Raw genomic sequence first — 17,346 nt, forward strand, 5'->3', positions numbered from 1 at the left:
CATATACATATAACAGTTCTTCCCTTCCGGGTCACCGTCACCAAAAATAACGCTTACACCACTGATGTCTCATGGACTATTTTAACGAGGGTTTTTATTTGAATTCTGTTTTTATTTGTGTTCTAAAGATGATTGAAGGTCTTACGGGTTTAGAATGACATGAGGGTGAGTAATGAACTATCCCTTTAATAGTAATTATACTTGTCACTTGAAGGTATTTCTTTCTTTTTTTAAGATTTTTTTTGGCCTTTTTGCCTTTATTGTGATAGGACAGATCATTATCTGACAGGAAGCAAAGTGAGATAGAGAGAAGGGGGCGGGATTGGGAAAGGTCCTCGAGCCGGAATTCGAACTTGGGACGCCCGTAGCGCAACAGCGCTGTATGTCGGCACACTGCCGACAAGGCTATCAGCGCCGACTATTGAACGTATTTCTGATTGTCTTTAGGTGGATCTGGTGGATTGGGTGGACAACATGTGGCCGCGGCATCTTAAACAGAAACAAACCGAAGCCACAAACGTCATGTCTGAGATGAAATATCCCAAAGTTCAGAGGTAATATTTTAAGTTAATTTTTGAAAAACAAACATTTTTTTTTTTTCATTTTAAAAAATGTAATGTACATTTATATCACTATACTTAGTGTTATATTATCTTCACATTAAATTACAGTTAAAAGAATAGGTCACCCAAGAATGAAAATTCTGTCATTAATTACACTCATGCCGTTCCAAACTCGTAAGACCTTCATTCATCTTCAGAACACAAATTAAGATATTTCTGATGAAATCTGAGAGCTTTATGACTAGGGTTGGATACCGAACTCTATACTTTTAAGGGTACCGACTAAATTGCGTTGGTACTACCGAGTACCGATTCACATTAAATCAGTTGGTACCTGGAAACGCATGTGGGTGCATAGAGAGAGAGAGAGAGAGAGAGAGACAGAGAGAGAGAGAGAGAGAGAGAGAGAGAGAGAGAGACAGAGAGAGAGAGAGAGAGAGAGAGAGAGAGAGAGAGAGAGAGAGAGAGAGAGAGAGAGAGAGAGAGAGAGAGAGAGAGAGAGAGAGAGAGAGAGAGAGAGAGGAAAAGAGAACTTCACAGCAACCTGTCAAAATAAAAGTGCTGTTTATCAAGTAACAGAAATATATTACTCTTGCATTACATTTATACAGTATAATGTAAGTCTTTATATATTCCATTTTCTGTCAAATTTAAATAAAACAATTTAATGATAAAAAATAATTATTACAACCAGATTAACCGCTTGATTGCTTGATTGTAGAAAAAAATTATATTCACACAATATTTCTTCCATATATTAAATTTAATCCCTTTACTGCCCAAAAAAAGGGTTTCATTTTCCTTTAATTAAAAATAAATAAATGTTTAATGCCTTCATTTGATTAAAAAATTATCAGAAAATTTAAAACACAAGAATTTCTGGAAGAAAGAAAAGAAAAAAATGTAGGGCCCTATTGTTCAAAATGTTGAAATTGAGAGTTTTGGACTTATTCTTTTCACTGAAATAAAAGTTTTTGTTACTACACAGAGAGTAAAGTACAGAAACAAGGTACCGTTGGCTATCAGTACCAAATTGCAGGTACCTATACCGGTTCCGTACCGGTTCAAATGTGAACTGTACCCAATCCTATTTCAACACAACTGATACGTTCAAGCGCCAGAAGGGCAGTAAGGACATTGTTAAAATGGTCCATCAGTGGTTCAACCACAAACGTATTTATGAAACGTGCGTTGATAACTGACACGGAAAAGAAAAAATTGTTGAATAAAGTTATTTTTGTTTTCTTTGCACACAAAAAGCATTCTCATGACTTCGTAACATTACAGTTGAACCTCTGATGTCACATGGACTATTTTCACAATGTCCAGAAAGCTCTCAGATTTCAGGAAAAATTAAAATCTTAAAGGAGAAGTCCGCTTCCAAAACAAAGATTCACATAAAATGTACTCACCCCCTTGTCATCCAAGATGTTCATGTCTTTCTTTCTTCAGTCGTAAAGAAATAATGTTTTTTGAGGAAAACATTTCAGCATTTTTCTCCATATAATGGACTGATATGGTGCCCCGAATTTGAACTTCCAAAATGCAGTTTAAATGTCCAAATGTCCCATTGATCCCAAACGTGGTTGTAAAAGATCCCAGCCGAGAAAGAAGGGTCTGATCTAGCGAAACAATCTGTTATTTTAATAAAAATAATACAATTTATATACTTTTTAATGCCAAACGCTCGTCTTGTCTTACTCTGCCTGGACTGTTTTTGTTCCGGTTCATGACGGTTAGGGTATGTCAAAAAACTCCCATCTCATGTTCTCCCTCAACTTTAAAATCGTCCTATATCTCTGTTTTACCTTTTTTGTTGAGGGTGTTTGATCTTCTTTGCATGTTCACTTTGCAAAGACTGTGTTGGTACTTCTGCAGTGATGTAGGATGATTTTGAAATGATTTTTGAAGTTGAGGGAGAAAATACGATTGGAGTTTTTCGACATACCCTAACTGTCTTGAGTCAGAATACACAGAGTTCAGGGAGAGAAAGACAAGACGAGAGTTTGAGATTAAAATGTATTTAAATTGTATTTTTTAAATGAAAATGACTGATTGTTTCACTAGATAAGACCCTTCTTCCTCGGCTGGGATCGTTTACAACTGCATTTGTGATCGTTTGAAGCTGCATTTAAACTGCATTTTGGAAGTTCAAATTCGGGGCACCATATCAGTCCATTATATGGAGAAAAATGCTGAAATGTTTTCCTCAAAAAACATAATTTCTTTACAACTGATAAAAGAAAGACATGGACACCTTGGATGACAAGGGGGTGAGTACATTATTTGTGAACCTTTGTTTTGGAAGTGGACTTCTCTTTTAATTTGTGTTCTGAAGAACATGAGGGTGAGTAATTATTGCCAGAATTTTCATTTTTAGGTGAACTAACCCTTTAAACACTAGTTAATTGTAAAATAATAAAGACGCTATTTTTTTTGCTATTTTCGCTATGTTAGAGCAAATGGTAAAGTTTGTTGTAGTTTCTGTTCACCACTGCAGAAGTTTACCCAACTTTGACAACTTCCGCTTCTTAAAAAAAGGAAATGTGAAAGGGGGCCATTAAAGCCATTGCTTGTTTTGTTTTTTTTTATCCAAGAAAGTCCTGAGAAATTACAGGCTGTCTGGTAAATGGCAAAAAAGCCATTTTGGAACTGGAGAGAAGAAAACTTTGTTGGGACTGTCCTTCAGTGGCATTTGAAATGGCATTTTTTTTCTATTTTAGAGGTTTAAGGTCTGCTCTGATGTCCCTTCAAGAAGTATTTTGGCTTTCTAAGACAGCTCAAAGCTTGTCGAGTCGATCTGAAAACTGTTCCCTGACGTCCTGCATTAGTCAAAGATGAGGTCTGCTCATTTCCCACAGTCCCTTGCTTGGCTGCGCGGTGCATGCTGCGCATTTCTTTTGCCTGCAGCTGGCTGTGACTCTATCAGGTTGCTAGGCAGCGCACTTCTAATGCGGAGAAGAGGTGGATCTTTACGGGCTGCTGCAGTATCCCAATGAATCCTCCTCAGCCAATCAGAGCTTCGCATAGGAGTACGTCCTGCACAGGAAAGCCCACTCTCGCTCTCTTTCTCTCTTTCTTTATCTCACTTTCCCTTTGACTCCCTCCTCCTGAGTCTCTGTATTCATTGAGCTCTTTATAAAGGACGAATTCAGAGCTAAAAGTCACCTCAGTTCTCTGAGTTACGTGGGATGTCAGAACGGCAAAGTGCTTCAAATGGGGATGAACGTCTTCTGGGTATGTGGCTTTTATTTTGCTGAAAACTGATAATGTAAATAATCTTTTAGAGATCCCATTAGGGTTTGTATAGTATAGTTTGCTCAACTTTCTTTGCTAGTTTTATGCAAGCATGACCATTCATTTGTGGTCTTTCCACTTATGGTTATGCGGTCTGGAGAAGTAAATGTTTGTGAGGGTTGCATGTGTTGTCTGAAATTTTAAAAGCACACTCGGCGTGTTTGTGCACATCAAGGTTATAGTTTTGTTTTGGCTGCTTTGGTGCGTCATCCCCCTCACTGACTGCTCTTTGGGATGGATGACACGGGCTGCACCGAGCACTAAATAGACAGTTTGAGGTATCTGTGTTCATATGACAGAATTATTGATTGCATTTCTTTCTGCCTACGTGTCAATATGCATGTATACGGTTATAGAATTTGAAATGGTGCTCAATGCAATTCTGCAGAAAAATAAAAACAGATATTTGTTGGATTTAAATATTATATTATTTAGATGTAGTGTATTATATTATATTTGTGTACTGTTTCACATTGGGTTTTATATAAATGATACATTTAAAAAAAAATGATAATTTTTTATTAATGCTACATTTATTTTCATGAATTTTATATATTTTTTAAATACTTTAATGTTAAAAATCTGTTAATATTTTTCCCAAGCAGCAATTTTTATATTTTTAAAATAAAAATGTAAATATTTTAACAAATATAATATTAAGTTATATAAAAAGTCTTGTATATTATTATATTATATTATATTATATTATAAAATTCTATTAATATTTTTTACAATGTTAAACATATTTATTTTTTTTATAATGTTACATTTTGTTTTTTTAATTAAGTAATATAGTAATTTTAAGGGGTCACAAGGGGTCACTTTATATTAATGTTATACATAATTTTTTTTAATAAAAATTTAAATAATTTATAATGCTACACTTTGTTTTAACTAAGTAATATAATATTAAATTATATCAAAAGTCTTCTATATTATTATATTATATTATATTATATTATATTATATTATATTATAAAATTATATTAATTTTTCACAAGGGGTCATTTTATATTAATGTTATACATAATTTTTAAAATAAAAATGTAAATATTTTAACTAAGTAATATAATAAATTATATTAAAATTATTATATTTATATTATTAAAATTCTATTAATATGTTTCACAAGGTGTCGTCTTATATTAATGTTATACATATTTTTTAATTTTTTTATAAATATTTTACAATGTTACATTTTGCTTTTTAACTAAGTAATATAATATTAAATTACATAAAAACTATTATATTATATAATATTGTATTATATCAAAATTCTATTAATATGTTTCACAAGGGGTAAATTTATATTAAAGTTATACATATTTTTTAAATTAAAATGAAAATATTAAAAATGTTACATTTTGTTTTTAATCAAGTGATATTTAAAAAATAAATACTTTTTATTAATGTTAAAATTCTATTATTATGTTTCACTTGGGGTAATATTACTATCAACATTTTTTTTAATTACTTATACTTATTTATTTTTTAATTACTTATTATTATATACTTTTTTATAATTATTTACTTCATAATATTTTTAAATATTTTTAATGTCTAATTTGTAATAAAAATTGTAATTAATTTATAATTAATATAAATTAATATTCTAAATTGTATATTAATATTTAAAAATACCCTTTTCACATTCATATTAAAATTCTATTAATATTAAATTTTTAGATTAATATTCTTTTTTTTTTTTTAATGAATATTGTCACAATCATTATGTCATGACCTCTTTGACAATATAAAGTGTTCTAATCCATAAAAAGGGTCATTATTACTGCATTTAGTCCTTTTGTGTGGGTACTATGTAGTCATTGATTATTTATTCATAACCTTTCATCTGAGAGCTCCAATTATAGGATAAAACCTCTGAGGGTTCAGGTTGCAGGGTTTTACCCTAGTGTTACCTGCAGCAGCCTGTGGTCAATGAGTCAGAGAAAGCTTTTGCCCTGTTTGTATTATGAAAAACATCTGGATTGCTTGTTTGCTGATGTTGTAACATATGATGTCATCTCCAGTGACATCACCTGACACTTACGCTGCCGGAACATCAGCCGGCAAAGATACCACATGCAAAATTGTCTGGTAATAATTAAACTGTCAGTTACGTGTCTAACCATTGAGAAATCCATACTTTGGTGACCCTAAATTTAGTAGTCTCATTTCTCAAGCCCTCAACCATCTGGGTTTGCGCCGAGATTGATGCCTAATCACTTTTTAGTTCATGACTCCCTGCGGTGAGCGATGCCTTTTGCTCATTAGAGCTAACTGATTTCTTCGCTGCTTTCTTCTCCCGGCACAGTGGGGCAGATCTTAACCAGACACAGAGGCAGTTTGGGGTTTGATTAATTTCGCTCCTCGCTAAACGCTGCGGATGACAAATGCAGAAGCCGCAAATAGCTTCCATCCCTGTTCTGGTGCTTAGACGGCTTTATCTGAAACAAACCCTCGTCCGTGACTACCAATCTGTATGTTCTGAGAGAGAAATTCGCCTTGATTCATTGCTGAAAATAATACAGATCTTTTGCTGTGCTTTGATAATGCTGTTGATTGAGAAAGGGAAATTCCAGTGCATATGGCTTTGAAGGAAATATTCATTTTGAGTTGGAAGTTGAACATTCCCATGGTGTGGTTACTCCCAGTTGCAAATACAATCTTTTTTGTCAACCGCATTAGGGATTTATCATTCTTCTCTATTTATGCAGATGTTGCGAATCACCCTTGTACTTTCCCTGTTTCCTCTCTCTGTAGATACTGTCTGATGAGCGTAAAAGGCTGTTTCACTGACTTCCACATCGACTTTGGCGGCACGTCGGTATGGTACCATGTCTTCAAGGGAAGAAAGGTAAGTGTCTGGTAGTTAGTGGTGTTTTACTATTATTATTATTATTATTGCTCAAAAGTAGGGATATGGGTTTGTTTATGCTATTACTGTCAAAGGATTTTCTGCAGGATTGTCTTTGCTTGTGATCTGTAAAGATCAGGTATCTAGAGGCCCTGTAAATGAATCTCTTCCTTGTTTGCATTGTTGCATCGCCGCTGGGGCTGCAGCATCAGCAGAAATGTGCTGCTTGTGTATATGTGTGTGTGTTTGCTGGAGGGTATCAAGTAATATCCACTCTGAAAGGTCAAACAAGAGTGCTGGTGTGTGCAAGAAAGATGAGAGTGACACATGTATGACTAAAGGAACTTCTAGGAAGAGTTGTAGGAGTTTATCCCTGTTATGTAATCCTGCTTTCACCAGAAAATGTAACCAATTTCACTTGCAATGAAATTGCAAGGTTGTCAGCTTAGTAACCCACATTTTAGGTGTACAGCATACAGTGTGGTGCAAATGTCTGAGATCGATAGTTAAATGCTTTTGTACTAGCAATGGGCATTTTGGTAAATTTAGCATTTCGATCATCGATAGGTTTCAAAAACGAGTAATCACGTAATCGGGGGCGGGGCTTGTGCGGGGGGCGGGGCATGGCCATAATGGATATAATGAAAAAGAATGTTAAAAATAAAAATATGACATGAAAACCTGTTTATGAAAACATGAACACATGATTAGGACACTGTTAGATTATGATTATGATGCAGCAATGAAGCATCTAAAAAGGAATAGCTGCCTGAGGTGAAGAGTGACTTTATGCCAATAAACTGAAGCCCATTCTATGACACATTCTATGATATTAATCAGATAACTTGGTAACATTACAGCTTGTATCATAAACATTACAAATTGTATCTGCACAAAAGAATGCAAATGCCAGTGAACTTTAAGTTACACGCTAGAGAGAGAGTGAGCGAGCGAGCTCCCGCCGTGATGCGATTTCATAACAGTACGCTGAAATACGGGCAAGGACAGAATTTACTATAGATTTCTATAAATTTAACCATTATAAATGTTTATGGAAGATTTGTACTATATTTTCATCTACATCATTTAGTAATTCCATAAATCACCTGCACGTTTTCGAAACCATACAAATTGAATTATGCCTATTGTTGAACAAATATGACGGCAAAAACACTGCTGCATAATTTTAACATCAGTATATTAAAAAACAAAACAAAAACAAAAAAAAACCAGTTTAAAAACAATATGACAATCTCAGTAAATATCAGGCATTGCATTTGAGCATTAAAGGAACACTTCACTTTTTTTGAAAACAGGCTCATTTTCCTACTCCTCTAGATGGACGAAAAAAAAAAAGTTTAGATTTTCTAGGTCGATATGGCTAGGAACAATACTCTCATTCCGGCGTAATAATTAAGGAACTTTGCTGCCGTACCATGGGTGCAGCAGGCGCAATGATATTACTCAGCCGTCAACTCTGCCGGCTGCAACTCTGCATCTACACAAACTTAGTGCCGGTCACTTTCAGGTGCTGCGTAATATCGTTGCACCTGCTGGTACGAGACCCATAATACGACAGCAAAGTTCCTTGATTATTACGACGAAATGAGAGTACAATTCCTAGCCATATCAGCCTAGAAAATGGCAACTTTTCATTTTCTGTCAGTCGTAGTACACAATGTAACTACAGAAGAGGCAAGTTTTAAATAGGAAAATTTTGTCATTATATATGGTCAATTTTGAGCGAGATGGTATCGGCCTAATCTGATTCAATGATCTATGCTAAGCTATGCTAAAAGTGCTACCGCCAGACCTGGAGATCGGCTGAATGGATTCGAAAATGGTAAAACTAAACTGTTCAACTCTAGGGGAGTTGGACAATGAGCCTGTTTTCAAAAAAAGTGGAGTGTTCCTTTAAACTAAACACTGGTAATATGCAGCGCATTCAGCATGTTAAATGTTAATATCCCAATGCATTCTGATGGATTAAGCAGATATTCATGTAGCTAACCCAGACATCACTCCGTGACTTTGAAGCCATGCATCTCTCTCTTCTCATGTTGATATTTTGGACTGCATGCTAAACCATTAAAGCTCAGGGTCACAACCAATCAAAAAAGAAAAACTTGAAAAACTCTCTCATCTCATTTTCTCCTCCAACTTCAATATTGTCCGACGTTGTTTTACCTTCTTTTTTTTTTTTTTTTTGTGCACGTTCATATGCAGCTTCTAGGGCTTCACATGATCCCAGCCGAGGAATAAGGGTCTTATCTAGCAAAATGATTGGTCATTTTCTTAAAACAATTACATTTCTATACTATACCCAACCTCACTCATTACATAATCATGTTGGAAAGGTCACGTGCGACGTAGTCGGAAGTACATAGCGAACGTGTTAACGTGAAATTTTTATTCTGGAAGTGAACTAATCCTTTAATTCAATTTGTAGACATACAGTCTTTTTGTACCATTTTTATTATTTAATACAATTTTGTATTATGGATTTTATCAAGAATTGAAGTTTAAAATTTCTCAGTTGGCACCTAGAAATCTTCATAAGTGCCTAAGTTCATAAGTTTATGTCATACTGTTTCTTTGTTTTAATATTAATGTTTAACGTCCTAAAACTTTGTAAGCTTTGTACTTTATTTCTTGGTATAAATACAAACATTGGGTCAGACGTTTTGGACCACACTGTCTGTTAGTGAATAAATGTAAGAGATAAATAACTTCCACACATAAAGGATTAATGCTGACAAGAGTTGTTGAATTATTCATTTCAAAGAAGAAAAATCATATCCCAGTTTAGAATCACACCTGCATTTCTCTCTCTCTCTCTCTCTGTTTTCCAGGTCTTCTGGCTGATTCCTCCAAACCCACACAATCTGTCTCTATATGAGGACTGGGTGCTGTCAGGCAAACAGAGTGATATCTTCCTGGGTGACCGTTCAGACGGCTGCCAGCGAGTAGAGCTGAAACAGGGCTACACGTTCTTCATCCCTTCAGGTGACTGAACTTGAGTACATGTATTAAAAGAAAATGGAAGAGGATGATGTTAGCAATGCCAAGGTCATGGGTTTAATTACCTTGAATCCAATGAATGTCTGGCGAATGATGAATTGTAAATGTAAATTCTGTTAGTTTACTCACCTTAATGTCGTTCCAAAGACAGAAGAAATTCTAAAGAATCTTTATCAAGCTCTTTTCAATACAACAACGATTTTTGGTCATTGATCATGTCCGTTAAGCTCTAAAAAGTACAAAAAAGCATAGTTAAAGCCATCTGTGATGAATTCCAAGTTGTGTAAAGTCATACAATAGCTTTGTGTGAAGAACAGATTGAAGTTTAAGTAATTATTCCACTAAAGCTCTGAAATGTCATTCGTGTTTGCGCTTGGATTCAAAAATAGCGCCAGGTTTGACTTTAGTGACGTACATAAGATAGAACTGAAAGTGACATTTGAGAGCAGAAGATTTTTAAGCCCTTGTACAACATTTTATTTCCTGTAATTGAGCCTTCATATTTTTGTTCTGATGTGTGTAGGTTGGATCCATGCCGTCTACACTCCAGAAGACACTTTGGTGTTTGGCGGGAATATTCTACACAGTTTTAACATTCCCATGCAGCTCACTGTCTACGAAATTGAGAACAGAACAAAGGTAAAGCATTTATTTTAAAAAATGATTATTTATCAGTCAGTTTTTAAGGATTTGTCTTTGAATTTGGAAGGGAATTCTGATTAATGTGCATCTTTTGTGAGTTGTTTTTATTTATGACATTTATGAGAATATTATAAATGTCATCTGCACTGAGACCGATGCTTGATGCCATTAGGAGTCGGTGATAAAATTTGTCAATCAGTAGAGATTTTGGACTGTCGTCTCTCGTCGTCGCAGTTACAGACATTGCTATGCTACGTGGTCACAAAAACATAGTTTGCATGCGTTTTTAAGCACTGTGGTTTAAAACAAGTGATTTTAAACCATTGAAATGCAGTCGCTGTCGAATAAGCGCATGTGAAGACGGGAGTATAGAACTGTTATTTTTGCAGCTTTATAGGCATTGAGCGGTTAAATACACACACTTATAGGTGTCAAAATACCTGTCTTTGCATGTATCCTCTTAAACACTGTAATTTAGGTCTTAAGTGAAAGCAAACAGCTGAGAAGGAAAACACGTGGAACAGTATATCGGATCTGGGCAGCTCTTAAAGTGACAGCAGTCTAATATACTGTTGCCTGTCATTCATGATAATCAAATAACAAAAGAGAAAATCTCTCACTGCTCTAGACTAAAACACTTTTGTAGCTTTAATGAGAAGAAATGTATATTTATGTACACAATGAGGAATATGCAGTGTGTTTATACATTTGATTACTTTATACAATGTATGTAGGATTTCTTATTTATTTGTTCAACTGTAGTTTTTTGTGCTATTGCTTGTAATGGAGTTGTCAAACGGTACTGGGTTTGGTACTTCGGGTAGTGAAATTTTAAAAACGTCAGATCCTTAATACATCTGTACATAGACGGATCCGCTGACAGATGCGGCTTTCAAACGCTCCCGTTGTGCTTATGTGTGAGCATTCGGTGAGGAGCGTGAAGTGATTATCATTGGAGCCAATTACAGTCATGTCTGTTGAGTGCGTGAACACTACGCCCAATCACGATGTTTAAAAATCGGCTCAACAGCACTCAAATGTGAGTGGGAAATGGACGTTTTTAAAATTTCAGTATTGAAAGTACCGAACTCGGTACCTTTTGACAACTCTAGCTTACTTTCTTATTCTCATTTATTTAATTGCCGACTTGTCTTCAGTGAGCTTGAGTTTTTTTTGTTTTTTTTTTTCTCCTAATTTAGGCTAGTATTAGTTTTTTTTGTGATATTGACACTGGTGACAACAATTATGAATGATCAAAAATGTTGATATCATAAAGATCTTATTTAAAGCAAAAATATCTATATTGTGATATTATATTGTTACTGTGAAATAAAATGACTTATATAATGATATAAGATTTTGGTCATATCGCCCAAATGCTATAGATGTGGTTTCAATTTAGCAAAAGGTAAAGTTTTTTTTGAGACAAAAAGGACCATATTTTTCCCATAGCACCATCAGAACCTTTCCATAACTAGTTTTGTTTTTGTTAATTTAAACAAACTATTAAGAATCTTTTTAGTAATTGAAATAAAACTGAAAAAAAAAAAAGTTATTATTATTAGTTATTATTAATGAAAATGTGAAATGTTGCCCTGGCAACTAACTTAAATATGTTTAAGTCAAAGTACTAAAATTAGTAAAACTGAAATTTCAAAATGAAAGCTATATAGAAATATTAAACCAAATCTAATAAGCACATAACAAAATTCCTAAAGCTTGAAAATAAGGCTACGTCTACATTAATCTGGACACATTTAAAACTAGCGTTTTCAAGCATTTTCCAAATGTTTCTCATCCACACTGAAACGTTAAATTCGCCATACTGCGCATACGTAAAAACTCACTTAGATGATACAGATGGAACAGACGTAATAAGTTTTAATGCGATTCTTGGCAGGATTTATTTACGGAAATATCTCATCATTCACTGACGCGTCCATGGCGCACGCTCTCGTGTTTGATCTAAAAAGCAGCTGCCCTCACGTTTAGCTGCAGGAGTCAGGACAGCAACTGAGTACATTTTCAGTCATCTTTTTAGGACTGTAATGTGAAAAGCCACAATTACCGGTATAAACATAGAAATCTATTGGTACAATATGCGTCACTGTTTTCAAAAGCCTCCGTTTTGCACTGCAACGCGAAAACAGCGTTTTCAAATGTATCCACTTTGGAGAGTGTTTTCAAAAAGCTCAGTTTTCCTTGACCAAAAACGCCATCTCAGTGTGGACGGAAGGCCAAAACGGAGAGAAAAAGATGCGTTTTCAAACGAAAACGTATTAGTGTGGACATGGCCTAAAATGAAAACTGAAAATATAAAAGTAAATGCTAATGCAAATTATTAAAGGGGACATCGGATGTCAATTTTCCACAAGATGGTATGATTCTTAATTGTCTTCATGAAATGTGTGCTACATACTTTGAATATAACTCCTCAATTGTTGTGTAAAACAACACCCTTTTTACCTTATCAAAAACAGCTCTGTTCACAGCTACCCGTATCAGTGCATGGCTCTTTAAATGCTAATGAGCTACTGCTCACCCCGCCCCTCTCTTCTGTTTTTTGTGCGTTTGGTGGCGCATTACCATCAAAAACAAAACTAATCTGCTGCATCCTCACTGGCTTTGATATCGGGAAAAAAATTATGATTTTCACAAAGCACCTGCATTGCTTACGAGACGTCGCTACAGCTGCTCGAGCATGGAGAAAATGGCGGACAGCGTACAACTGGCTGAGGGCGGGAATATGTTAATACGGGAGAGTCTGTCAGCGGTCGTGGGCAGGGCCTGAGCAGTATGACATCAAAAGAAAAGAAAAAGAAAAAGTGAATGGATTTTTATCATTGTATGGTGGTTGTGTCCACACACTGCAAAGACACATTTATATGCAAACACCATGTAAAAGTGAATTTTGCATCCAGTGTCCAATTTAACAAATACTATAATAGTGTATAAATAACATCCAAAACCAGTGAGAAACAATAAGGTCAGATCCCAAACTGCATTCGAGATGACTGAGCCTAAAACAAGATCTCCATCCTCTCGTTTCTGATTGGCTCAATTGTTGACAGTTAAAAGGCTGTTTTAGCGACAGCACTGGATGCCTTTGATGTGTTGTGACATTTCAAAGTGACAAACCAGTTACGGTGGCTCACTTTCTGCTAGCAGATCCTCCAGGACACTTTGATGTGCTCTGCAGGGCTTGGAGCCGGTGGGCAGGGCTATTTTTATATTTGCTAGACAGAGCAGGCAGAGAAGAAGACAGATCGTGGCACTGGCTGTGTTGTTCCAGGGGCTGCATTATTGCAGTGCTCTAAATTTAGAGCTGGCTGAAGGAGGTATGAGGGAATGAGAGCACAAGCCCTCCATAACTCTGAGAATGTGAGTTTCCTCCCTGGAGAGGAGCTGGACTGGAAAGATATGTGCATGAGAAGCATCTTAGTCATGCCGTCGTTTTCTCATACTGTGAGAGCCATCTATTATAAAGCTAGTTATGTTAGTTTTATATATAGGGTTGAGATCATACTTTATAATAAGGTTTAATTTCTTAACATTAGTTAATGCATTAGGTATGACAAACTAATAATGAACAGCAATTTTTACAGCATTGCAGATCAATAAATCCTATAAATGTCCATTGTTAATTGCATTAACTAATGTTATCAAATTGAACCTGTAAAGTGTTCCAAGGTTTCTAATATGTGACCCTGGACCACAAAACCAGTCATAAGGGTCATTTTTTTTAAAATTGAGATTTATACATCACATGAAAGTTGAATAAATAAACTTTCAATTGATGTGTTGTTTGTTAGGATAGGACAATATTTGGCCGAGATGCAATCTTTGGAATCTGAGGGTGCAAAAAAAAATCTAAATTTTGAGAAAATCGCCTTTAAAGTTGTGCAAATAAAGTTCTTAGCAAATTACTAATCAAAAAATTACGTTTTGCTATATTTACGGAAATTCTTCATGGAACATGATCTTAATATGCTTAATATCCTAACTATTTTTGGCATAAAAGAAAAATTACTAATTTTGACCCATACAATGTATTTTTGGCTATTGCTACAAATATACCTGTGCTTCTTATGACTGGTTTTGTGGTCCAGGGTCACATAACGTTAATATGTTGTATATCGGTTTCAGGTCCACTCCAAATTCCGCTACCCTTTCTTCTATGAGATGTGCTGGTATGTGTTGGAGAGGTACGTGAACTGCTTGACCAGACGTTCGCACCTGAGCCTGGACTTTCGCGTTCACGCTGGTGAGTTGGCTAAACTGACAGCAATTTACAGTGACTCACAACCAGAAGTCATTTTCAAATAAGGGAGAGCGTTGGCAATGCAACAATGTTCAAATTTATGCAAATGCACAGTAATGTGACCTGCAACTACTAATGGGAGCACAGACATAAAGCTTGCATAATCCACCGCCTGATGCAAAATGACAGCAACTTAGTGACATACTGCAAATAAATGCCTTTTAATTCTATCTAAATCCTAACCAGGCAAGGACAAGCCATTGTGGAATAAGTTTTAAATTGCTAAGTGTGTGAGGGAAGATACTGATGTGTGAAAAGTGGGAGAAAGAAATTACTTGTGGGACTCCTATGACAAACTGTTTATAGGCACAGGGTTAGATAGCAAGGGAAAGTAACTTCCTTATGACTCCTGTGACAAATGCAAAAAAGGCGAATGGTGAAGCATCATCATCCAAGCACAGTCATCCAGTCGTCCAAGATGTCAAAAAGAAATAAAGGTTTTTGAGGAAAACATTATAGGATTTTTCTCCATATGTGGACTTCAGTGGTGGCCAATGCGGTGAAGGTCCAAACTGCAGTTTCAATGCAGCTTCAAAGTGCTCTACACAATCTCAGCCAAGGAATAAGGGTCTTAACCAGCGAAACAATCTGTAATTTTCTAAAAAAAAATAAAAAAAATAAAATAAAAATGTATATACTTTTTAACCACAAATGCTTGTCTTGCACTAGCAATCACTAGTGATGTGTGACGTCATAGACAGACATTACATAATCACATTGGAAAGATCACGCACGTTAGTCGTTCGTCTGTGTACTTTGGTTCAAAAAGAAAGGGTAGGGCAAAAAACTCAATCTCATGTTCATCCAACATTATAGCTGTTTCCATCACCTTGTGCATTTTGAAGTATCACATCGGAAACGGAAATGTAAACGCCACATTTTGAATGTAAATGCCTTAATTCGCAAAAAAAAATTTGCACTCGCTTGAAGTGGTTTTTGACTTGTCGTTGCATTAAAAAAGTCATGTGACTTTGCGCTATGGGATTGCAAAACCCGTCTTGCCAGTGGACCAATCTCGTTCCACAGCATCTGAAATGTTGTTATGGTCATTCTGACATGCCTGAGCAAAGTCTGTCTGAATGTCATGAACATCTTGGATGACATGGGGGTGAGTAAATTATCAGGAAATCTTTAATCACTCTTCCTGAACTCCATCAGTAGTGAGCCAAACTCCTAAGTGTGCCCTTCCTCTGCATTTTCAGAAAGCACATGCAAGTTCCCATGTTTCCTTATTTCAGTCATAGCACTCATCAAGATGATTCCCAGAATTGCTCAAGGCCTCGTCTGGTCTTTGTGTATTTTTTGTTGATTCTGGGTATCCAAGTAGCTTGTTTTTCTCTTCTGATTTTTATTTAGCTGAACCCAAGCTTGTAACCGAGAGTCTCGTCTCTGCTCCTCGGCTGGACATGGAGGAGGACTCGTGTGAGACGCGGTTAGAGAGGACAGAGGGGACGACCCAACCCTCCTCGGGTGTCCCTCCCTATCAAACCTTCAAATCCCCAGCCAATGATTCTGAAGACAGCTTCAAGTCCCTGCCTTCAGAATGTCCCAAGACTCCTTCTGGCTCACCTGGAATGGAACACTCTGGCAAATGGACTCACTTGACAGAGTTTGAGCTGAGTGGACTTAAGGCCTTGGTGGAGAAGCTGGAATCCCTTCCGGAGACAAAGAAATGTGTTCCAGAGGGCATCGAGGATCCACAAGCACTGCTAGATGATGTGAAGGTCTTTATACATTTTCAACGTAATTTGTTTTGTCTGGTTCTCAGTGCCTTGAATAGACATATTATAGCTTCCTCCTGAAGTATAATTTATTATACATTAAAACACAAAATACTTGCATGTACAGTTGAGGTCAAAAGTTTACATACACCTTGCAGAATCCATTTGCATTTATAAAATTGACCCTTTTCAAAAGTTTACATACATCTTGCAGACTCTCTTTGCATTTATAAAATTGACCCTTTTCAAAAGTTTACATACATCTTGCAGAATCTGTTTGCATTTATAAAATTGACCCTTTTCAAAAGTTTACATACACCTTGCAGAATCTGTTTGCATTTATAAAATTGACCCTTTTCAAAAGTTTACATACACTTGATTCTTAATACTGTTTTTTTTTTTGTTAAGTAATAGTTATTCATGAGTCCCTTGTTTGTCCTGAACAGTTAAACAGCCTGCTGTTCTTCAGAAAAATCCCACAAATTTTGTTTTTTTTTTTTTTTTTTTTTTCATTTCTGCAAGGTGTATGGAAACTTTTGACCTCAACTGTATATTTTCACACCTAAACTATTCACAATGTTTTTTTTGTCTCCTTCTTAAACAGGTTGTCTTGAAAGAACATGCAGATGACAATCCCAAGTTGGCCATCACTGGTTCTCCTATTGTGTGCTGGCCAAAGAAGACAGGCAAGGTATGAATATTAATGCAGAGTGATTAGAAACATTAGCATGTGGCCGAGCAAGATTGTTTAACCTACTTTTAAGGTCACTAAATTGATTTCTATATTGCACTGTGATCGGTTACTTAACAGCAAGACAGCTATGGAGCAAAACATGTTTTGATGGCTTTGCTGTCTCCATTCCTTCCTAGCTGATGTTGAAATTAAAAATACATTTAGAGTTTTTTTTGTTTGTTTTAAATAGT

The 17,346-nt window shown here is 35.7% G+C and overlaps 2 protein-coding genes across 7 annotated transcripts in view; one reads left to right on the forward strand and one right to left on the reverse strand.

Annotated features, from left to right (window-relative positions):
* Nucleotides 1-17,346, forward strand: part of LOC127172080 (lysine-specific demethylase 2B) — a 36,060-nt gene that overhangs the window by 7,152 nt on the left and 11,562 nt on the right. For 3 of the 4 annotated variants that reach the window (XM_051121151.1, XM_051121150.1, XM_051121153.1), the window contains exons 6-12: nucleotides 448-554; nucleotides 6,624-6,717; nucleotides 9,570-9,723; nucleotides 10,262-10,377; nucleotides 14,527-14,644; nucleotides 16,058-16,425; nucleotides 17,027-17,113. In XM_051121151.1, the coding sequence (XP_050977108.1) occupies nucleotides 448-554; nucleotides 6,624-6,717; nucleotides 9,570-9,723; nucleotides 10,262-10,377; nucleotides 14,527-14,644; nucleotides 16,058-16,425; nucleotides 17,027-17,113 (1,044 nt within the window). Of the gene's footprint in view, nucleotides 1-447; nucleotides 555-3,676; nucleotides 3,801-6,623; nucleotides 6,718-9,569; nucleotides 9,724-10,261; nucleotides 10,378-14,526; nucleotides 14,645-16,057; nucleotides 16,426-17,026; nucleotides 17,114-17,346 lie in introns of those variants that run through there. The other variant, XM_051121152.1, reaches the window with a different exon arrangement.
* The window catches only part of rnf34b (ring finger protein 34b), a 48,566-nt gene continuing 40,821 nt past the window's right edge, over nucleotides 9,602-17,346 (reverse strand). For all 3 annotated transcript variants that reach the window (XR_007828585.1, XR_007828584.1, XR_007828586.1), the window contains 2 exons: nucleotides 9,868-9,967; nucleotides 9,602-9,732 (listed from right to left, as the gene is read on the reverse strand). The gene's annotated coding sequence lies outside the window, so the exon portion shown is untranslated. The remainder of the gene's footprint in view (nucleotides 9,733-9,867; nucleotides 9,968-17,346) is intronic.

This window comes from Labeo rohita, chromosome 10, assembly GCF_022985175.1.
Source record: "Labeo rohita strain BAU-BD-2019 chromosome 10, IGBB_LRoh.1.0, whole genome shotgun sequence".
Classification (NCBI taxonomy): domain Eukaryota; kingdom Metazoa; phylum Chordata; class Actinopteri; order Cypriniformes; family Cyprinidae; genus Labeo; species Labeo rohita.